At 39.0% G+C, this 24,945-nt stretch overlaps 1 protein-coding gene across 3 annotated transcripts in view; it reads left to right on the top strand.

Annotated features, from left to right (window-relative positions):
- Positions 1–24,945, top strand: part of CSMD1 (CUB and Sushi multiple domains 1) — a 1,238,710-nt gene that overhangs the window by 780,081 nt on the left and 433,684 nt on the right. For all 3 annotated transcript variants that reach the window (XM_089531085.1, XM_089531084.1, XM_089531086.1), the window contains exon 7: positions 1,467–1,544. In XM_089531085.1, coding sequence (XP_089387211.1) covers positions 1,467–1,544 — 78 coding nt within the window. The remainder of the gene's footprint in view (positions 1–1,466; positions 1,545–24,945) is intronic.

The raw sequence follows: 24,945 nt of genomic DNA, 5'->3' as shown, positions 1-24,945 counted from the left end.
TATTGACAGAAGCTGCCAGCATGCTTTTAAAAACCCAGAGTTGTCTGATTTCCATGGCTTTCCAATGGAACATGTGTCATTCATTTAAATGAAGCTTTACTAGAGTGTGGTACTTTGATGAGGAGACAGAAATTACCCGGAAAAAGACCTGCAATGTTCACCAATTAAAGAAAGTGATGTCCAATTTAATATTGGCAAATGTTTTCTTTTTTCCCCTTTGTGCTTATCAAAATCACAATGTGAAGCTTATTCTCATTTTAATAGGGGAGAGTATCTTTGAATCTGAGTTTATGATACTATCCAAAGCCCATGGCTAATATATTAAAATACACATGATATACAAAATACTATGTTCATAAAGTTCAGCAAAATACTACTACAGATGGCAACTGATTATGTTACTGACAAAAATATAAGAGAAGTTAAAAATTGTCAGCAAGCAACTTACATTAATAACCTGAGTCACCAGAACAACTTATTTCTTGTCTTTTCTAGGAGCTTTTTTAAGCTTCAAGGATGAGATGAGAGAATTTATCTCATTACCAATAATTAGTTGCCACTCTGCTAGATATGAGAAATCTTTATCCATCCCTATCTCATATAGATGTCTCAGTTGGCTGCCAAAAAGTAATGCTCCTAACTATTCACTAAAAATAATCAACCGAATAAGGACCAAATCACAGATAGTTTGGAATTCCATATCTGATATCATGTTTTGTGCTGAATTCCCTCCAAGATTGATTTTAGGGTACTAGAAATGCCTGTTGGAAGTCCATAATCATTATACATGAATCTCTGTAACCAGCAAACTATGGTGCGTTACAGACGGCCCAGAAGGCCCAGAAGGGGCCGTCTTGCGCCACCGCCAGTTGCAGCATCCGGGAACTGCAGCAGCCAAACGGCGTGGTTCCCAAATGCTGCCAAGAAGGAGCGCGAAAATTGCACTGCTTCTTGCTCCCCTGAAGAGATGCCGCGAGGCGCTAGTCGCGTACTCGCGGTGTCATTTCCGGGGTGGCTGCCGCCATTTTGTACATATTCACTACGTACTAGGGTTAGGGGGTGCAGAAGCACCGCCCCTTACTAACCCTAATACGTAGTGAATACGTACAAAATGGCGGTTTGTAACCCACCTACGAAAAATTGAATTCCAGTAGGAGAAATGCAGTGCAGATTAAATGCTGATAATTCAGAAAGACAGTCAAGTATGTTTTAACTCTTGCAATTCAATAAATGGATCTGTATCCATTTTCGGATATCAAGGGTGACTTTTTTTACAGAGGAATAATTGTGAATTTTCAACATGAGAATTATTGCTTTCAAGGAATATAATTTTCAATTATGAGCCCGTGAAATATTCACTTAGAGAAAAGTAATCTGTGACCATACCACATTTCTTCAAATGTGCTTATACTTTGAATGCAGTGCAATATTTTCTCACCAAAAACTTTCTTTCTTGTCTTTTACAGTGAAAAAAGCAATTGAGTTGAAGTCAAGAGGAGTCAAGATGCTGCCTAATAAAGATAGCAACCACAAGAATTCTGTCTGTAAGTCCATAACAGATACTGTACTTACTCTCTTAAGGATATGTGTTTTCTTTGAGTATTACATCCAAATATGTAACCAAGTATGCAGTGAGGGGGAACGCAGAAGGCAAGGTCAATCTGTAATCAGAGTGAGGCAGTTGCTTCAAGGAAGTGATAGTAAAGCAAATAGTTAATTGTTTAATTTAACTTTATTGTATTTCTCCTGACAAAGAAAGATACTCAAGGACTTGTTTGTTTCAGTTATGTAATTAACTTGCCCATTCTTGGCAACTATGCACCTTGGCTTTTATATTACGAAAATGTAAAACTGATTAATTAATGTTTTTAAATATGCATATTCTACACTACATCATGAATGTAAAGTAAAATGTAAAAGTACAATCTCTCAGGGTGGGCTTCACATTTTGGAAAAAAAGGGTGGCAATAAAAGCCTTGTTTCCAGACAAGGCTTTTACAGTTCAAACACCTATTGTTCAATCTGGAATGTTATTGAGTATATGTGACATCTTGGATTTGTACCCAACTTTTTCATTTATTTATTAAGGAGGGAAAGATGGAATAGCTACACAGTGTGCTTTGATTCGTAGTGCTAGGAGTAATATACTGTATCTGGAAGTACCATGGGGCACACCATACTGGTCACACACACACAGAGACACACATACAGAATATAAACCAGTGCAGTGATTTCCATAAGGGAATCATGCCATCTCTAGCTCTGGTCCTGGTTACAGAGCTAGATGTTACATTCTAGATTAATTGTAATTAGTCTGGCACTACAAGAAAAGCTATGTAAAACAAGTTATGTGAGTCCACAATGATGCATGCAACTAAGGTGCATATCAGCATTGCCATATATACCCCTCTTTTGAAATGGGTATGGTTGATGCACCAGCCTTAGACAAGAGTAATCCTGGCTGTAACTGACACTGTTTATGTACTCCTTCTTCACCTTGATTTGTTCCAGTGATGCTACTGGCACTAGCCCATTGGTCCCAGAACTGTGGAACCATCCTTCATTGCTCTTCTGAAAGGAGAGATCAACTTTTCTTTCATTCAGCACTGCAGCAAATTCTGTGCTACTAGATTTATCTCACTGAAAAACTACTTTGGCAAGTGGTTGGAATAAGGCCAGAAAAAAATGTTCCATTATGTTATGGAATGGTGCTAAAGAAAATCCACAACCTCACCACTTTCTGGAAATGGTACAATTTCCTAATATACAAGAAAGTTGTATTGTCCTATTATCTCATCCTTTCCATTGAATGAAGCCTCAAGAATATGGGATAATACAAAAAGTAAACAAGAATTGCTTTTTTATATAATGTTTGTGAATATTTTAATGGTCTGGTCTATAAAGAATTTGTCTCATATTCTAAACTATATATATATATATTTGTGTGTGTGTGTGTGTGTGTGTGTGTGTGTATTTGGAACCCACAATTGCTAGGCTTGTTGCTCTAGGGAAACTTTTTTGGAGGACATGTATTGAAGTAAAAACAGATTAAAGCTGCTGTTTTAAAACAGATTAAAGCCCTATTTTCAATAGGGCTTACTTACGTCAAAGTAAGCCCTATTGAATTCTGGCTGATACACTTGTGATTGTGTTATATGACCAGCTGGTGTGTGCGTTTGAACCTGCAACTTTTGAAGGTGGCAGTTTGCGCCTAAGATGTTTGCAGTATTGCTTTTAGGATGCTGGCTTTAATTACAGAAAGTGAATAAATGACAAGCTATTAAAAATATTTATGGTGCAATCTGCTGTGAATTTCAAAAGCATTTTGTTATATTTTGTTAAAGAGGGATGATACTATTATGCATCACACCATCCAAATGCATTATTAATGCCAACAATCAGCTAATGAAGACAAACCTTGTTTTAATTCCTAATCCCAATTTTCAATCACATAAAACATTTCCCTTGTATAGTTTTCTAGTATGTTACTCATTCATTCTTTGTTTTGACAGTGATCTGTATTTTTAATGTACATGGATGGCAATGGTATCTGTATGGGAGAGTGCAGAGAGGAAGAGGGAGATTAGGACACCAATGGTATGTTTCAAGGAAGGATTTGAAGAAGGGGACTGATGTTATATAAGCATTGTCCATTTGATTGATAAGAGTCTGGAGCTCTGTGAATAATTTAAGAATTTAAACATTTTAAATACACCTCATTATGGTTAAATCTGGCCAGATGTCATTTGCAGGAGTTTGGGTTTTTTGCAAGGGGGGGGGGGAGACTCCTTAAACTCCATGGTAAAGGCATTGTGGTTTTTACCAGAATATCAGGTAAAATCTGCAGAAATATGCATTATTGCATGTGTGGCTGTCTATCCATTTCACATGTACTTATTAGCTGCATATTTTCAGCAGAGAGAAGGTGAATAGATGCAAATAGAGGCTAATATGTATAGGAAAGTGAAGACACTTAACTATTGATGCAGATGTGCAAAATATGCACCAATTTGCATAGTACTAGCCCTGGATTAGAGAGCCATCTTTATTCTGAGGTGTAAGAAGAGAACATTATCTTTTGTACATGTATAAAGAGAGTTTAGCTTAGTACATTACTTGTTTACTACTAAAATAGTACATTGTCATGGCTTGTTGCATTCTTATGTAAGACAGAGATAGATGTGTGTGTAAATGGTAAGGAAGATGTGTGCTCTGTCCACACCAACTTCTGGTTTTCATGCAATAATTCATCCCTTAGTCTATTAATATTTGCACACCCATGAAAATTTGAAAATCTGTAGAATGAATATCCTGGATATACTCAAAATCCACACACAATGATGTGGTATCTGCAATTTTGGAGGAATCCAATGCTTTGCTAAGTATACATGTAAAAAAATCTTTAACTATAGTAGGCCAATGGGCCATGCTGAGATTTGGTGCTGTTGCATCATCTTAAAAAAAAAAAAAAAGCCCAAACCACCACAATTTGGCATTAAAATATTTCTTTACCCCATGGGAATGTGTGACTTCATTTCTCCCGCACCTCAATGGGAGAAGCGTCTGTAAAATGAAATGTTCAGAAATTTGCCATAGCTTTCAAAGAGAAACTTCTTTCAAATACTCTGCTCTTTTGTACTGCATGTTTACTTTTATAGTGTTGATCTTCCATTTAATCCTAGAGATGGAGAAAATTGAGTTATTTTTAAGGCGATGTTTTTTGCCATGTAAAGTCAAAGAACAAATGGCTTTACAGATTCAGTATTGATCTGCTGTAACACATTTAGATGAATTGATGGCACATGCTGTGTTGCTCAGCAGTTGATGCCAAAATAGCTAATTCTGGGACAAGGTAGCCCTGCTGCTTCAGTGTTGGATGCATGAGGGAAATGATGGAAAAGCTATTATTTACTTTGGTTAACCATTTGGGGGAAATTACTACTAATGTAATGAATTAAGGAAGAAAAAATTCAAAGTGAGTGTTACAATAGAATTTTGCCTTAAAGTATATACATCATCTTCATTTATTCAGATTGTTTTCAGAGCAATTTGTGATGGTTTTATCTCAGAACTAGAGAACATCTGGCTCTCCTGATACTGTTGGACTGCAGCTCCCATCAGCATATCCAAATGTGATGGGTAATGGCAGTTGCAGTTAAACAATACTGGGCTGGGGGCACAACTTTCCTAGCTTTGTTTTGCAGTACGTATGAAATGTTCCATATGCTTCCTTAATCTCTCACTCCTTCTCCAGCCTGCAACACCCCCCAAGTTTATCCATAGATGTGAACATGGGTCACCTCATTTTAAGAAATGACTGGCAATTTTTCTTCTGTAGAAAACCGTGAGGAGACAAGCTCCATGTGTTCTGAGATGTTTGACTATTTATGCCCAATGTGTTTTGGCCTCAATGAGAATTTGTACTGTAAATAGGTTTCTACTCTATGGTTCTGTGTTTTCAACTACAATGATTTCTTTTGGAGGCTTCTGAAGAAGTCCTTTTCTCACTGAAGGATACCATGGTTGTTGGCACCAAAAGTCTAGCTGAATCAACAGGGGCATGCTCCCTCTTTCCAATTCCATACATAGTTATCCACCAAGGTAACCAAAGGTATTTCTGTCCCATAACCAAGCTTGAAGACAGATTGGAATGAGTCTAGAAAATCACTCTCAACCAGGAGTCCCTGGAGCTGAAGGCCACTGGGAGGCCATGCTTTAGAACTTTGCCCAAGAAAGAGATATTAGTGAAGTTTTTACTTGAATTTCTTTCTAATTTGTAAACCATTTTCAGGAAAAGGTGGATGCAAAGAAGACAATGCAATGCAATGCTTCTGTTTTGGCTTTGTTTTGTTTTGGGAGTGCCTCTGAACATCCAGGCAGAAATTAACTGCTGAAGTAGCTCACCCTTTTCAAGATAATTTGTCAAAGCAATAAAAAAAAGATACATTTTCCAGAAATATCAAACAGGTTCAGACATGTGCTAGTGTTTTCATTGTGAACAATAATATCATATACTTCTCAGATAATTTTACATCAGCAATGCAAAGTTGCTCTTGGATTCTGTTGTCTTCCCCAAACATGCATAGCTTTGTAAAGTTATAAAAATGTGGGAAAGAGGACTGAAGGGAAAGTAGCAGACGTGGATAAATCACAAAGACATTATGACGGGGGAATGTGCAAGATCCTTGGATCAAGAGGTCTCAGTGCTCCCCTCAAAGCTATTGAGTACCACACCGCAATCCATTTTGGAGGCAAAATTGGATCCTGTAAATGCTTTTGTGTTGTAATTACAGTGGCCAGTTCAGTATAGGTTCAGATTGTTAGCAGAAGACTCAAAAAGAAGGTTAAAGGGACTCGTACGGCCTCTAGCCTGTGTAATCCACACCTGTGCATTATAACATAAACTAAAATTCAGTAGCGGTTATGATCAGCTTGTAATAGACTTGAGGATCTGATTTCTGAACTTCTTTCTATTTTTTTTTTACAAACACTTCCCCCCATCTTCAATGTGATCTAATCTATATCATTATTGGGTACCATTTTAAACAGAGTATAACATAATCTGCTTGAACTGTTTTAGGTGTGCTTCTTGGTTATCAGATGATCACATAAATTGAGGAACTGACATTTCTTCATATAAAACAAAGAAACAAACAAAATTGTTATGTTATTCAATATTTCAGCATCTGTTTATAGATTTATCAAAAAAAAAAAAAAAATGACATGTGTCCTTATGGCTAACTCAATGTAGCAACCTCTGACAGAATGTTTTTCCAGAGGTTCCATTCAGAAAAATATCATCATAGGGCCAGTACACACCTCCATAAAGCAGTGTGCTCCCGGCAAAACTAATAATAATAATAACCAACTGCACGCTCCCTAACCCTAGTCCTTGTGGGGGGCGCCACTGTTATGTGACACTGTCCACATGGCGCACACAACGATGTCATCATGCAAATGGCTTCATCCAAATGGCACGGCGTGTGATGTGTCTGCGCTGCCCCAGGCCGCTTACAAAACAGAGCTTCTTTTGGGCCCCCACATCATTGGTGTGGCAACCAAATGGCTGCACCAATGATGCAGAAGAGAAAGGGGCTGCAGCGGCTGCTACTTTCTCCTCTTGAGCACCAGGGTGCCGTTGGTGCCTAAGGTGCAAAGGCACCGATGTCATGGCCAACCACAAGGAGGACTTGGAGGAGGACTTGGCTCCTCAGGTGCAGGAGGACCCTGAGGCTGTGCCAGGACCCAGTTCTGCCCTGCCAGGTCCCAGAGCTCTGCTCTCCCAGCCTCAGTGGATTTGGCTTAGCCAGACCCTAGCTCTGTGGGATCTCCTCCAGTGGAGCCTGGGGCTCAGCAGCCCAGCTTTGCCCCAGTAGAAGTGTCAGACTTGGGAGACATAGAACAGCAGAGCATTGAGGTTCCTACCTTTAGCCAGAGACGTGCCTTCGGCGTTCCAAGAGGCTTGCTGAGAAACGCTCATTAAGCAATCAGCAGCTGTGATAAGGGAGCTAGATATAAGGCAACTGGGAGATGCTGAGCTCTCTTGCCAGAGACTATTAGTTCTCATTAGTGAATGCTGCTTGATTTGACTCCTGGCTTCCTAGACCCTTGATTGCCTTTGAATCCTTGACCTCAGACTGGACACTTTGACCAACCCTCTGGCACTCTTGAGCTCAGACTGGACTGGTAGTATTGCTCTCTGTAATCCTGAACTTTGCACTGGCTAGTGGCTTATTCTATTGGGTGACATTTGGCATTGATGACCTTTTGCCCAGCAAGCTCTTATCAGCCGTGTGAGTGTGTGTTGGCAGCATTCCCAAACAACCTCTTTTCCAGGCCAAAGAGAAGAGGCATTTTGCTGCTTCTCTTTGGCCTGGAAAAATGATGGATTGGGGCCACAAAGCTGCCGGTGAGGTTACCCTGGCCCCAATCCAGTGAGAAAAGAGGTGGTCTGTACCAGGCCATAGTTTCTGAATAATCTGATGAGTAAAAGAATAATAATAAATAAATGAACAAATAATGTATATTACTTACCTCTCCCTACAGATCGAGGCAGGATTACAAATGAAGCAGTGGCATGTGGGAATTGAGGTGGAATTTCTTTGTTCACCTAGATTTGCTGTAACAGATTGGTGTCTCATGCTAGAATATAATTCTTTAAATTTAAGAGAGACTTCAGAATATTCCATTTGATCTATCAATAACAGCTTTTGTCTCTTTCCCATGGCTCAGTTAAAGAGTAGAAAATAGAAAATAGTGAACGAATAAGAAAGAAAGAAAGAAAGTCAGGATCTCTTCATAAATGCATTTAGGGACTATGTTCCAAATAACTAGAAAATAGATTATGAATGCTACTTATGGGATAATTGACTTTGGTCCACTTTTATTTTTTTCAAATAAACATGTTGATTTTGATACTACTGATGAATAAATAACATATACACTTGAACTATTGTGAAATGCTCATCTCAGCAGTCTGTGTTTATTTATTTTATAATACAGTGGGCCACCATCCCTCTTAAATGCCAAAATCTATGGATGCTCAAGTCCCATTGATTTCAATGGTGGGATGGCCATGTGGCCATGCTACTATTGAAGACAATGGTACTTTGGAGGAGCTGCCTCCTCGTCCTCCTGCCTCTTTCTCCTCCCTTCTCCTCCTCCTCTTCCTGCCACCACCTTCACCTCTACCCTGCCACCGCTTCCTTTTCCTTCTTCTCCCGCCATGCCTTCCTCCTCCTCCTCCCACCTTAAGCCATGTCTCGCCTTTCTCTTCCTCCTCCCACCTCACCTTGCCCTCCTCTTCCTCCTGCCACACTGCCCCTTTCCCCTCCTCCTCCTCTGCCCCCCTCATGGGCTTGCCATCTGCTGATGCTCAGATCCGTGGATGGCAAGTCTGTGGATAAGGGGGGGGGGGGTTCCACTGCAGTTGCACCCCACTTTTCCTTGAAGGAACGCAAACTGGTCACTCATTAATTTTATACTGAGAACAACTGAGGCAGGTAAGGCCAAGAGAGAGTGAGAGGCTCAAGGTTATCCAATGATCTTCACATTTGCAGGGAAATTTGACTGTAGAGCTCTTTGATCCCAATAAGTCACTTGTATAATCTCAAATATTTATTTTCAAGTACGGAAAGGGAAGCCAACTCTTCCTCCATCCCCTTCAGTTAGTCAAGCCATTGAGCAACATAACCTTTTGGGGAAGTCTAAGGGGAGTTAAAAAGTCACCTTATCCAGACTTGTTACACCTGATTTACTCTTGAACTAAGTTATTATAGGAAAATACAGGAAGAGGACTATATTGGTAAATATTCAACCACATATTATATTCCTGTGATACATTTTAAAAGGAATGAGAATATGTATGTTGAGGAGATCACTATTCCACTTACCAAATTGGCAATTAATTTATCAAATGTATTGAAACACATTAAGGTAGCAAACATCCACTAAATGTAATGCATAAATGCCCCACAGTTTGAGGTCAATTGCTCTAAATTTGTTCTTGTGTGCCTTCAGATAGTTTCCAACCTACATATCATGGGGTTTCTTGACCAGACTTGACAAGAGGGGATTTGCCTTTGCCTGAGTTTGACTTGTCCACGGTTACTCAGTGGGTCTTCTACCCAGAGTTGTCATCCAGCACTCAAAGCAGTACACCAAACTGTCTCTAACTTTAATCCTTCCACTTTTGCTGCTTGTCACATACCACACCACATCTACATTTCCTGTTCTCCACAAATGCACATGTGTAGTGGTGATTTTTAGCATTCTGTGCAGTCATGCTGGCCACATGACCATAGGAGTAGTCTTTGGGCAACACTGGCTCTTCAGTTTAGTAACAGAGCACTGCCACCTAGAGAGTTGATTATGACTAAACATTCATGTCAAGGGAATACCTTTACCTTTAGTAATGATTTAGGGTACAGAAGGCTTGCCAACATGAAAATTATCAATTTGGAATGAATTAAATTTGAATGTTGAGTTGATAGCAATGAAGGGTCAAACTGTATGATACAACATAGCATGTGTTTTGAAGAGGTGGTCCCCCAAGTGGGAAAAGCTCTCTCTCTCTCTCTCTCTCTCTTTTGTCATAGCACATGGTTTTCCTCACATGCATTCATGCTTTGTTTTGTGATTGATCACTGGGAGCAAACAGATTCAATTTGTAAGCCTGGTTGCAGGGGCACAATTTACCCCCACACACGACTTTTGACCCTCCTGCATGGTCATGGTAAATCATTTCATTGCTTAAAACTCCACACCTGTTGAAGAGAAGCCATCTTTAAATTTGTGATTAAAGCTTTTTTGTAAAGGTGCAAGGGACTTCTTCAAGGTTTAGTGAACCTAAACATAGGATGAACAGCAAGAGAACATTATTACAATTCCATGCTGAACACATTTACACACATGTCCTTTTGTTTCAGACTCTCTTTAACATAAGTGTGGAATGTAAGCTATGTAAGTGTTTGATAAGAACATTGTTAAGTGCAGAAATGTTATTCACTGCCACCATTAATATGCTGCAAAGAAAAGTGCTTGATCCTGCAGACACATTCATAGCTGAATAAAGTGCACGTTTAATTCATTAAAGTACAGAATACACATTTTTGAGAAACATTTCAAATATGAAATACTAATCTATTTGCATAAAGGAGGTTATTTTACTAAAATACTCCATCCATTCATTGACTCATTCAATAGTGTCTTTTCCTAATGTTGTACTGATTAGCATATATAACATTCATTTCAGTTTCACAAAGACATAAAAGTAACAAGAATAAGCCATTTTTTATAATTAATATTGGCTCTGGATAAAGCACTTATTTTATTGATGTCTATTAAATAGACATTTGCATAATCCCCTGTGTGTGGTAAAGAACACAAGGTTACAGCAGCAACTGAACTTCAGATACCTCTACAGTAAATCTGCACTAGTGGGTGAAATCCATTGAGCTCATCCTAATGATGAGCTAGCTTCCATCATTGGAACAAGGATTACTGCTCTTCCTGTAGGCCTGTAGCCACAGGTTGGTGGCTGAACAGAGGTGGCGCAGTGAAGCCACTCTGAGTTTATCCAGATGTTAAAAGAGTTGTACAAGGTGGCAAGCTGGTGGCTGCAAAGTGAAGCCTATGCCCCAAAGGTGGTGAACCCTGTGTCTCAAGTACATGCCTTAGATAGATCCTTTAAAGTTTGGACAAAAACCCAGAGCATATTCATCACTCCACTGATCTTGAAACTTCCACATTTTTATCACTTTATCATAATAACAGCTAAGAAGCCCTATCGTACAACAAATATGTGATGTAGTGGTTTGAGTGTTGGACTACAACTCTTGAGACCAGGGTTTGATTCCCAGCTCAACAACAACAACAATAATAATTTTATTTTTATCCTGCTTTTTGTCGAGACAAACAAAGCGGTGTAAAAAGATTAAAATACCTCTATATATACATAATCTCTCCCCCCCTTAAAGGAGCGGGCATGAGTCAGCCTGCTTCTGCCATCACATTCTCTTCTGTATCCTCTTTAACCCTGCCATCTTGCCTTACCCTTTGTGTGGTTTTTTTTTTAAATTCACCTTTTCAAACCATTCTGCTCTGCTACTGCAATTTGAACTTAAGAAAAGAAATAGAAAAGAAATAAATAAAGTCAATCAGCCTTCTTGGAGATAGTTGTAAACCACTTAGACACTGCTAGTTCAGTATGAAGCAGTATATAAATGAAGCTGTTTGTTTGCTTTTGTTTGAGAAAGGGGGGGGGGGACACATGACTGCCAATATCACAATTGTTCCAGCAACAACATTTTGCACCTAAGGGCTGCAAAGCTCACTGATGGATTTCCTGTCAAAGGAATACCCTAGCCAGGCTTCAGGGACACAGTAGTTATGGGTCAGAGGCGTCACTGTGTGCTATCACCAAAGTCCCATTTTTCTGGCTGTACTCATGATTTAAAAACTGCATGTGGTAATCCCTTCTCTACAAAAACCTACGTTATGACCTTCTTTCTCTCAGTTTGACTCTACTCTGCATTTCTTAAAGAGTTGAACAATGTATTATTTAATATATTTAATATATCTTTTAATATTCGTTATGCATTTATTTATATGCAAAGGGATAGTGTAGCACTTCTGAGACTAACTGAGAGAAAGAAGGTCATAATGTAGGTTTTTGTAGACAAGAGAGTGATCCTGTCCCTATCCTGTCCCCGTGTGAAAATCTCCATAGTCTTTCCAAACGGTCTTGGAAACTATAGCCTTGTGAAGGCAATGTTCATAATTCCATTTAAAAACCCTTTCCCTCTTAGGCTACATCCACACTACAGAAATAATCTAGATTAACACCACTTTAACTGTCATTAGCTCAGTGCTATATAATTCTGGGAACTGTAGTTTTGGGGGAAATTTAGCCTTCTCTGTCAGATTACAATTCCCAAGATTCCACAAGATACAATTCCCAGGATTCCACAAGATAGAGCCATGGCAGTTACAGTGGTGTCAAACTGGGTTATGTCTGTAGTGCGGATGCAGACCTATAGAACTATGTGCTATATCCAGGGTCATCTATTGAGATCCCGGTTTGTAAAAATGCTAAAGCACATCATTCACTACTAGGACAATGTGAAGTTAATACGATAATTCTGTTTTGCAATAGAACAGATTTTGATAGTGGGAAAAATAACAGCAGCATTATGCTTTCACAGTTGCATAATGCTTTAATGAAACAAGAGGGATAATTAGCCTGATCTACTTTGTTCCATCATAAAATGTAATAATACAGATTTTCCCAAGTGTTAAAATTTTAGCATTCTCAATGATAATACACATCCCTGTGTAATAATATTATACAGTGCTATTTTATTACATTGTGGAAATTGCTTCATAAATCAGATTAGTAAATTATACTTGTTTCTGGAAAATAGGCCTTTGTCACTGCAGGAGCTAAAATATCCTTCAAAGTGCTATTCACAAATCTAGCCAGGAAGAGAATGGCTGTCTAAATGTATTTGGGAAGAAAAGTATCACTTGCAACTAGAAGCAAAAGAAGAGGCTTGCTTTTTCAGTTGTCGATATTAATATACCATTTACATAGGTGGATCACTTACATAATTTATTGTTGTGTAAAGCACTATATAGAAGAAGAAGGTGGAACTGAAAAGATTCTTTAAAGTTTAATTTCCCATGAAGTGTTCTTTTGCTTTTAAATAGAAACAGACTATGGGATTTTAAAATATATATATATATATATATATATATATATATATATGGGGGGGAAAACACCTTAGAACATCTGTTGGCTTTATGATATGGCAAATAAACATTGATTGTTCTGAATTTTTATCATCATAACAGCTGGGAACAATAGACACCAAATAAAAGTCTTAGTGAGCACAGCAGGAAGAATAGTAGTGATGAAGCGATCATGACTTGTCTTCTCTATATATAACCAATATGTTCGTTGGAAGATAAACCCTGGAGCTGCTATGTGCCTGTGGTGTAACGTATTCAGTTATCTCACCTTTACCCTGACAAAGTAATAGTGAGTGATCAAGCTTTAGTGCTAGAATAAAGTATCATTGCATGGAGTTCAATATGAATTACCTCCATACTGGACTGAAACTTCAATTTGATTCCTGGGTTCTTCTGCCAGTTAGTGTGGACGGCTCTGAGCTAGATGGACATGTTGTCTGACTCTGTAGAAGACAGATTCTTATGAGTCAAAGCAAGGTGCCTGGACATCCTCCTTTTCCAGGACATGTCCTACATTTCAACCTTCTCTCCAAAAAGAATTCCAAAATGTCCTCCATTTTGAGCATAACTAAGAAGCATGAATTCATATTTATATTAGTGTTTTTAACTTTTATTTTGTAATAATTCTACATTTTTCTTGAATGTCCTACATTTTGCGGTGCTATGTCTTCCTTTGTGGTTAGGACATCTGGCCCCCCTGGGTCAAAGCAGCAGGCTTTGGAGTCTCAGGTTTGTTAAGCTTCAGAATTTTAGGTAACAGCACCATGCAGTTGAGGGCCAGCAATTAAAAGAGAGACCCGGCCAGGGTGACCATCTGCAAGTATACTTCTGTGTATACTGGAACATTCAGTGACATTTCACACAAAAATCTAGACATACTCTTGGTACCTAGCAGGACAGCATGTTATCTTTGTTGTAAGTATCAACACCAGTCTCTATCCTTAGGAAGCAAAAGGACTGTGGTAATTTAGTGCCCAGTAATAACAACAAGGGTAGCCAGTTTTTGCACAGCGGCAATGGTCTGTCGGCGTAAGATGGTTTCTCAAAAGTTAATAATATTTTTTAGTCTTTAAAAATGTTACAATGATTTCATACATTTATAATGATTTTATACTTTTAAATTTTATTTTTATTTTTAATATAATTTTATAAGTGAAATTTAAACTATTATTTACTTTTATAATTTGATGATTTATTGTGATCTTTGTTGATTGATTGATTGATGTTTTTTGGTTGATGTTTGTGTTGTTTGATCAGTTGATTGTAATAAATCTACACACACACACACACACACACACACATATTAATGCATGCAACATTGAACAAATGGAGGTGGTTGCATAAGCTACACTTCCCCCACATTTAGGCCCAGGAGAGGCTTTTTTTTTGAAATCCAGAACATAGTGAAAATGTCCCCATATCTATCTATCTGGTGGGAGGAGGTGCAAGGGCCTCTTAGGGGGCTCATGCAGCCCCCAACCTTCCACAGTAGCACACCCTTGGAGAGGCTCTTTACCAGACAGCTATGAGGACATCCCCAGGTGAGCATTTATTTCATGATCTGGTACCTCAAAGGTACTCATTAAGGAATCCAACTTAGTATACCCATCCCTGACTCTCACTGCACTGCCTCACATGAGGAAGTCAAGAAGCTGAACTGAATAAACTAAACTAAACACATGCATGCACACACACACACTGCTCTGGAGTGCATGAAGATGGGGGCTGCATTCCCACTGACTGTCTGATATGTGGCTGATTTCACTCAAGGTGGGAAAAGACAGTTGGTTGACTCCTTACCACTCACAAAGAGGAACCGTGTAAAACTGTCTAAATAAATAGACTAAAACATTTTTAAAAATTGACAAGTTACACAAGACAATTTAATTAAAATGATTTTAGATAATTTAAAAACCATAACACATATGCAAACGTGGGAGAAATCAGTTAAGCTTCAAAGGCTTTAATAAATGTTGGACTCCAAACTGAAGACCATGGTTTGATTCCCCGCTTGACCATGGAAACTCATTGGGTGACCTTGGGTGAGTCACAAGCTCTCGGTCCCAGAAACGCCCATGATAGGTTCGCCTTAGGGTCACCATCCATTGGAAATGACTCGAAGGCACACAGCAACAACAGAATGACACTACTATTGGTCAATCAAGCTATCTAGGGAAGGATATTCCATATCCTCCCATGTTGTATTGCTTCTACTCGTGGGGACCTTCTGTAGACCTCAAGCACACCCGAACCATTCATATATAGAAAACTGTGCTGAAGTCTGAAGCTGTTTAGGACTTTGGATATTGTGACCAGCCACTCCTTGAATTCAGACTGGAAACTTGTTGGCAAGTAGCACAGCTCCCTGAAGCCTGATGTTATGTTATATGGTTTCTGGGCAGTGTTCTGGGCAAAACTCTGGCTATTTTGTTTTGTACTAGCTACAACTTCTGTGTTATCTTCAATGGCAACTCCATGTATTTTATTGTAACCTGCCTCAATCTGCATGGAGAGGTGGGCTAAAAATAAATAAATAAATAAATAAATAAATAACAATTATTATTATTTTATGTAGAGTGCATTGCAGTAGTCTAACTAGCAAGGGGAAGGTTCACCAAACATTTGTTCATTCTGATTGCTCCATTTACTTAATTATTGAGCCCAAAGTTAATGAGAATATAAGGTTCTGATAAATTCCATAAAAATATTTTATACCTTTTTTGTTTGTTTACTCCAGACTTTTGTTGTAACAATAGTATTTATCCAACAACAGGTAAAGAAAATCAGTTTTAATGGTTAAGTTGCAAATTTTCCAAAATATAAAAAAGAGATAACACAAAAAGAGTTCTATAAAGACTTAAGAGTTGCTGCTATAGCTTAGGATTCCCTGAAGGTAAATAGATTAGTGTTGTTACTGTAACAATTTTATCAGTAGAAAAGCGATAACTTCATTTCTGTTGGGAAAAGAGCATTAGGAAATCATAAAAAAAAAAGATGCATCCATAATGAAGTATAACAATAGTTGGATAATAGATGCCTGGGCTGATGGCCAGTTGTTGCAGGGAGCCATAAAAGAAGTCCAAGGGAAAAGCTGTAAATATATTTTGCCTATGTGATATACTTATGGATCAGCCAGCTGCTTTTTTCTTCCTTCTTTTTTTACTCTCCTGTATTGTTATGCTTATGTTTTCTGTTTACCACTAACAGCCTTCCTTCTCTCACTTCCTGCCGACTGGCATGAAAGATTTAGAGGAAATGAGAACTGCAGATAAAAGGGACTACTGTGAAAGACATGAAGCTGGATATTTGATTTTCTTTTAAATAAATTCTTTCTTTTTTATAATTGTGAAGCTGTCGGATGTCAAAGACGACAGCAAAAAAGAAAAAGGGGGAAAAGGCATGTTTGCTGTGCACATAAACTTGCTCTTTGGCTTAAATTGTAATCTAAATACCTATGAACAATTGCTCATATATACTTTGAAATGGGCCAGTGTTAAGAGCATTGGACGGAATTCATGAAGACATTCACAAAAGTGTAACCTAGAGTTACACATTCATAACTGGTTCGCACTCATGATCCCTACATATTCATTGCTTTAGGGCAGTGATGGCGAACCTATGGCACGCATGCCAGAGGCAGCACTCAGATCCCTTTCTGTGGGCACACATGCTGTCACTCTAGCACAGAATTTGCCAGAGTTTATTACTAGAAAGCCAGAGGGATGTGGCACTTTGCAACAAATAAGTGGGATCTGGGTTGCAGTTTGGGCACTCAGTCTGTAAAAGGTTCACCATCACTGCTTTAGGGAATGCATAGGGAATGCATAGGTACTGTGACAGTCCTGCAGTCTCCATGTACCAGGCAGCACCTGTCTATTGCAACTCATGAGGAGGGGTGGAAACATCAGTCAGCTGCTTCCCAATAAATGGGAATGAACCCATGTTGCTTGCAGTGGCTACTGCCTGGTAACTGAAGATTGAGGTGTTGGTCCAAGAGACATTGTATAGGTAGGTAGCTAACATGGTTAGCTGACACAGAATTCTGGCCATTGTTTAGAGTAGTGCTACTCAGAATGGTGGTCTGTGAATCAGTGATGGTGTAATATATTTTGATTGCTGGTCTGTGGTGCATTTCTAGGAAAGAAAGAAACAGGTGTAGGCAATGGACAAAAATATGGTGTTGATCCACAGCACATGCGAACAGGAGAACCCTACTGCTCTCCTGCATGTTATTTTAAGAAGCAGGTGGTTTAGAGTACACTCTACTTTCAGACATTCCAGTCATCTCAGTACCACCTGGAGAAGCTGCTGTCAAACTTCAGTTTACAGTATTTCAGTGTATCATCTCATCAAGCCACCCAAAATAGCAAAACAATATTGAGCTACTATCATTTTCTTCATTCTGTAACTTACATTGTTAAACATGTGGGTCCTGTTCCATAATACTTTTTCCAGCCTAAAATTAGTAAACAGAGATCAAATAAGCAATTATTTCGTGCTGCCTGAACCCATAATGGATAATTGGAAGTAAGAAAGAAGTGGTTGGAGTACCTGTTTACTGTATATCCCTGTGACCTGTGAATAGAAAATATTAATGACACAGCACCAAAGGAGTGCAGAAGAGCTGGGGCACTAGCAGCTATGGCACCATACTGAGATCGAGGCTGTGGCGTGCGGTTGCTGTGGCCCCGATCTGGCGCTAAAAGGGGCAGTTTGTACAGCCCCAAGGTTAGTTCAGAACAAAAAAAAAGGTTTCTTTTTTCTCCCTGTCCTCCTCCCCCTCCTCTTCTTTATTTTTTGAAAGACAAAAAGACAAAAAGAAAGAAGATGCATAAGCTGCAGCAACCAAGTTGTGGCTTATTGCTGGATAAAGAATCAGAGAGAAGTACACTGTATGAAGGGATATTCATATTTCTGAAGTATCTCTTTGTGAAAGGAAATCCCATATTATGCCTCATGTTTAAAAGCTCTTCCATCTTCTCTCATTAGACTTTGAAAGCTGTGCCTGCTTATCTCTCTCTGTTCCTAATCACTTGGAGGAACAGGTGCTACTGGGCTAAATAGCTGATACCTGTTGCGATAATGAGAGACATTCTACAAGTATATAGGTTCAAGCCAAATTGACTACAGATTGGCAGATGGCATAAGAACAGCATTGATCAAGATAAGGCACATGGTTTTTTTTTTTTTTTTTACATCCATGTTGTCTAAGAAAAAAAGATGGCTATAAATGCTTATGGTAGAGCAGCTAGGCCAAAACCATATATAAAGAGGAATCACTCAGATTTATGCTGGTGGAGTTTCTAGTTTGCAGGTTCTTTATACTTGCCAGGAAATATTTTTTTAATAAAATTTCAGAGACTCCTATTTATTTTTTCACTGTATTTTTAAAACATCCATCTTAACAAGAAGAGACAAAATAATTAGTAGTCTGTACTTCAACAGTCTCACAGTATACTTATGCCATCATTGTGGCCCAGTCATAGTCCAAAACAATATAGTGTTGCACTATTAACCCTATTCATTTCCTAGGAAAAAAGAGTAAAAGCAATATATGAAGGCAAGGAGTGTAATGACAAGTTAATTCTGTCCCAGTATTGTATGCACTGAAATCAGCCCCTCACTCTATACCATCCCTGCAAACAGTGTCAATGTCTGCAAAGAGGCATTCGGGTATAAAGGTGTTTCTGTGGGGCCTTCCCAAGCCTTGACTGGAATCTAGCATATTTAGAAATCATAATACAATGTCTGCGGTTACTAGCTTAGTTACAGGAAGTGTGCCCTACAAAGCTTAAAACCAATCATTCGTCATTAACAACCATTTGATCACAGTCTTATAGAGGACCTTATCCTGTAGTACCAAAAAGGTTACGGTAGTTCTCGATGATGTGCAATGAAACCAGTGTGCTTTCGATACAGACTGGACTTCCGTGACTCCCACACCAGAGTAGGCAAAGTGTAAGCTATGAGTTGCATGTGGTTCTCACAGCTGCTTGTGTCCCTCAGGGCCCTCTGGAGTCAATTCTGTATTTTGTTTAAAGAAATTGCACTCAAATACCCTACCACCACCCCAGATAATTTTAAGCTTAGCAGTGGATTCTTTTAAAACAGGAAGGGAGCAGGAAGTGAGCATTTGGTATTTTCCTGTTGTAGAAAGGTGCTGTCTTGGGCTGAAAATGGCCAACGAGGAGCAAAACCATAGTAGAAATGTTTCCACTCCATAAAGGGTGGTTGGAGGCATTGAGGGCATCTCTCTCTCTCTGTGTGTGTGTGTGTGTGTGTGTGTGTATCTCCTCCATGCCTCCAACCACCCTTTATGTACATGAATGTTTTTTGTTGTTGTTATGGGGGAATCACAGGTGGTCCTATGAAATCTGGAGTGTCAAAGCATCCCTCAGCTTCTGATGCTTGCACATCCATGTCCAAAAATATATCCACACTGCAAAAATAAAGCAGTTTGCTACCACTTTAATCATTATGGCTTTATGCTGTCGAATCCTGTTATTTGTAGTTTGTTGAAAGAGCAGAGATCACTGACAGACCAGCCTGAATACCTCAGCAAACTCCAAATCCCACAACTGCACAGCATGGAGCCATTACAATTTAAGTAGTCTCAAACATATTTATTTCTGTACTGTCACAATGGTCGTAGACAGAGAACTGAGCTCCACCTAGGAGTTTATTGCATGCACTTTTCAGCCTGATCTGGGCACAGGATGGGATCGGGCTGGAATGGGGGAAAACAGATTTTATTGCACATGAAATTGCTGCTGCGCTGCCGTCCAACCATCTCCCGTCCCTCAGCCATGTTCTGCCGACTGATTTTGGTATTATGGAAAGCTTCCATGGTACCAAAATTGCCAGGAGGAGCATGGCTGGGGGACAGGTGATGGTCTGGCAGCAACACATCAGCAAGTCCGTGTGCAATAAAATTAGTTTCTCCCCGTTCCAGCCCAGTCCTGTCCTGTCCTGTGCCTGGATCAGGCTGAAAAGTGCATGCGATAAACTCCCTAGTGTGGTTGGGCACTGCTGCTGAAATCGGATCTATTATTTATTATTTATTTATGGTATTTATATCCCACCCTTCAGCCCTAATGGCTATCAGAATGGCTTACAATTATTATTTTTAATTAGACAATTCCCTGCTCTCAGGCTTATGGATCTTGGAATCCATATTCAGTATTCTAAAGTTCAAGAACAAATGAATGATAAAGCATTTTTAAATGGCAAATATTTAAAATATTATCCAGCCAACTTTTCTAACCTAGGAATCTTTCTTTTTGACAGGTGTTTTATTTGTCTGTCTTTTGTGCTGCTTAAGTATGCATTTTTTCTTACATGCCCAGGATGGTTTGCAGGTCATTCTATGGTCAGAACTCAGTGCTCTCTGTTCACTTGTTGTCTTTAAAAGGGCTTGTCTTTTCCCTTACTTAGGTTTGGTCAGGAACTTTCAAAGGCTTTCTTTTAGCCTTGAATTTAAGTTACCCTCTTGAGACTGGAGCTACCATTGGAGAAGGCATACTGGAGATTGGAGCAGCATGTTGGTATGCTCTTATCATGACCAGGCCTAGGAATATGGTTATACGTGCAAAAAGAAAAAAGTAGTCTATATCTCTTTGATATGAAAATTATACTAGTCAAAAGTACAGAAATAAATCTTGGATTAAAATAAATCTCTCCAAGCCTTTTCCCTAACATGGAAATGAAGGGGCTTCAGGGTTCCAGTTCACTAGATCTCATAGGGGTATTTCTGATTTTGTTTTATATCCTGTACTTCAGAAATACCTAGGGATATGTAGGTGATAGAGGAAAGACAGTGAACACTAAAAGCAATATATGATTTTTAATCCTGCATTATCTGAAACTCATATGACTGGAAAGAACAGCTTATTTGTCCCTGAAATGAGACATCTGTGCAGATCTCTGTGCTTTCTGTTCTCTGTAGAATACAGATGAGGACACGTCCTAAGTCTTTGTCTGAATTGGAAATTATATATATATTTAAAAGGGGTATTAACTCTGATCGATGTGCAGGCTGTGAAATACCTAATCAAATAGAATGGATTTTTATGATGGTCTGTTTATCCCTTGGCAATATTCTTTCTGGGGTCGTGCAAAACTGGAGTGTGTGAATGATACTTTCCTTTCTTTAGTCAAGCAAAATATAATACTACAATCAAATGTGTCCTCTGAAATCTGATAAAAGCATTTTCAACACCCTATAAACCCTGTAAGGAAGGTGCTATTGTCCCTCCCCACTTTAGTTGGTTGTTAAGACTATTTCAGGTAGTTATGATAGTCACAATTTCTAAAGGTCTAGTATTTTTTATTGGATGGTAACAATGGCAAAGCTCCTCTAAACAAATCTTGCCAAGAAAACCCCATGATATGTTCACCTTAGGGTTGCTATAAATTGGAAACAATTTGAAGGCATACAACAACAACACTTTAATTTAAAGGTAAATATGAAATTATGATTTATGGGTAGATAAGTGGTGATCCACCTGTTCACATTAAATGTGGAGAGGCTTGAGGAGTTCATTCTTGAAAATTTCAATACAATTTTACTAATTTGGTGCAATGCAGTTTCTGACCTAACAACTAGGATTAAAATGTATCAAAAGTCAAAATGCCTACTTAAGGAGAAACTAGAAAATACTTATTTAAGTGGGCATTTAGATGTACATTTCATGCATTTTTTTTTAAAAAAAAACACACACAGATTTATGTGGAAGTGGGGCAGAATAGTCTAATGCAGCAAAACTTACAAAACTGGAATAAAGCTCATCCATCTGTAATTTTGTGCCAATGCATTCATACATATGCACATTTTACAACAGTCCCTTTCTCATGTAATGGTTGTGACATGATTGCATTAAGTCGAAAAGGAAATAGCTTTTGGTTACTACTCACCCCTCTCCCCAACATTGCACCCATTCACCTGGTTATACTGTCTGACTTGATATTCTGAAAGGTAGGGGGGTTATTGTTGTGGGACAGGGTGGCTTCTAGCTGGATGGAGGAATCTCCAATGGTACAGCTGGCTTCACTTTCAGAACCAGACTCCGTGGGCTGAAGCATTTGGCCCAGATTTGTTGTTCCTTTGCCACTTTAAATCATAAGGGATTATGATAATTGGGGGAAGAGAATGGTTTAGCAGTCAAAATGAGGGTCAGATTCTCTTGAACCTTTCCCCATTTTAAAATACATCTAAAAACCTGGGGAGCTGTCAGAAGTGGAATTATTGGGAACAATGCAACTAGGAACTGCAACAAGAAGAGGGTCCCTAATCCCCTAGCCTATGTTTACCTAGGCCTGTTACAGACTGCCAAAATAAAGCTGCTTCGGGTCTCTTTGGAGGTATGCTATTTAAATGATGCATTCATCCTAAGAATCTGGAAGCTGCACCAAAAGCTGCACTCCAGTGCTTAGGAATGGAGCGTGGCTTTGGCGTGACCTCCAGACTCTTAGGACCCATGCATCATTTAAATAGCATACCTCCAAAGAGACCCGAAGCAGCTTTATTTTGGCAGTCTGTAACAGGCCCTAGTCATGTGTTGTTCCAGAAGGACAAATTCTTTGAACTCTCTGAGTTCAGATCTGGAGGGTACAGAGTTCCGATCTGTAGACCTCTACAAGGATACATGCCCTGGGTAAACATTCTGTGCTTTGCTATCAACAAATAAGAGGCTCTGTGGGCAGCTTCAGTAGAATAGGAAAAGAGAAAACATCTCTGATGTTTCAGATACATCTTTCCTCTAAGTACACAACCCAGCATAGAGGGAGCTGTAGTCCAAAAATATCTGGAAGGAGACAGCTGCCCACAAACCATGTACAGTAAGGAAGTTGTATATCAGCATAAAGATGTATGTAAGTTGGAATTCTGCTAATGATGATTTGCATATGCAGGCTCAGATACAGTTCAAGTATATTCTCTGTGTGGAAATACTGTGTGTGTGTGTGTGTGTGTGTCTGTGTGTGTGTGAGAGAGAGAGAGAGAGAGAGAGAGAGAGAGAATCCATATCTCAAAAATCTTCTGCCAACTTTCCTCAGCCTAAAGAATTATAGATGCCCATGTAATCAACAGCTGTAATTGTTAGCATAGATATTCTATTATATGTTGGTGCTGCTAAACATCCTGGAGTTTCCATATATTTAATTCTATCTGATCTAATTTCTGCTACAGGCCATATTACTCAGAAGGGGGTGAGAAAAACCCAGAAACGACTGAATGTACAACATATTTTGTAGCTAAGCCCAGAAAATTGTGTTCAAAATACTTCAAAGTGCAGCAGTGAATAAGACAAGCGCCCCACATTCATTGGGGGTGAGTAAATATGGAGAGAGAGAATTGCAAGGGAGTTAAAATCCATAACATCTATAGAAAATGATTTTTTCCCAATTGGATGCAGAGAAATCCATGCATGTGGTGGTGATATAGCTTACTTGTTTTGCTGTTTCTCATTGCAGCCTTTCCATACACTTGAAAATGCTTAGTGTTGAACTCTCCAGGACTAGCTACTAAATTTGCAAATCATTAAACAAAGAGGCAGGAGACAAAAGAGAACTAGCGGCAAGCAGACATACTGCTTGAAAGTACCAAGAGTTCCCAGGACATTTTGTTTTAATTGTTTCTAATAGTACATGCATATCCTTGATCTCATATCAAAACATTTATTTATTGGGATTTATCTTTTCAAAATGGCACACACACACACACACACACCCGGAGTTCAGATCCACAGTTTATGTTTCTTTTTTCACTCACCCTTCCCTTCCCAACTCTTCTTCAAGAGCTGTGTTTGGTTTATCTGTAGGGGTGTTTTCCTTGATCTCTCTAATGCCTCCTTCCTTCTCTCTGCAATGTCACTGAAAGCTTCAGGGGCGGGCTGCTTCTTGAAAGCTCAGCGACATCAGAAATCTATGGTCAGTAAACTTATCTATTTCGTTCCCAGAGCTAAAATAGACCAACCAAGACAGCTAGTTCAAAAAGTCTCTGATCATACCACCAGCTGATAGAAAAATGGATCACCAAATAGATGGCCGGCTGGCTAGACAGACAGATAGGGAACAAAACCTGCAACTTTCTGGTATTTATAGGCCAACTGGATGCACCCAGACAGAGATTGTTCTTAGACTGAGATAATCTAAAAGGTTTGTATGGATATCTTGATACAGTGGGGTGAATTGGTGGAAACCTACACAAAGATAAAAAGAGATGTTCTGCAATGTGCATAGTGCCAAGTCAGGGTTTTATTCTAGTTTCACGATTAAACCCCGAATGAGCAGGGAGGCAGTTCTCATAGTCAGGTAAGCTCAGGGTCTTAGAGCTTGTATAGGAGAGAACACTAAGTAGAGGACATGACTCTTAAGACTCTCCAATGAATATTGAAACAAGATATGTGATATGTTCAGTATTTCAAGAGACAAACATTGGTTTTGATTTTGTGTGCATAGAAAGTGATTTTTTTTAATATGTAAGTTATCTGCCTTTAAAAATAAGGTCTTGCATTACATTGAAATGAGTGCTTTTGACATGACAGTTACTTCCCACTGCAATATAATATAAATCACTGTTTGCAAAGAGTAGAAGGCCTAGCCAAATTTCTAGTAGTAACATGATTAGAAAATTAAGTGCATTTTTGTTAGTATTGTTTGTTAAGCTCCTTCCTTTGGAACTGACAGGGAAGAAGA

The sequence above is a fragment of the Sceloporus occidentalis genome, unplaced genomic scaffold (genome assembly GCF_023333645.1).
Source record: "Sceloporus occidentalis isolate IW3139 unplaced genomic scaffold, rSceOcc1.0.p SCAF_6, whole genome shotgun sequence".
In the NCBI taxonomy this organism is placed as follows: domain Eukaryota; kingdom Metazoa; phylum Chordata; class Lepidosauria; order Squamata; family Phrynosomatidae; genus Sceloporus; species Sceloporus occidentalis.
The sequence above is the reverse complement of the archived record's forward strand: the minus strand, read 5'-3'. Positions and strand labels throughout refer to the sequence as shown.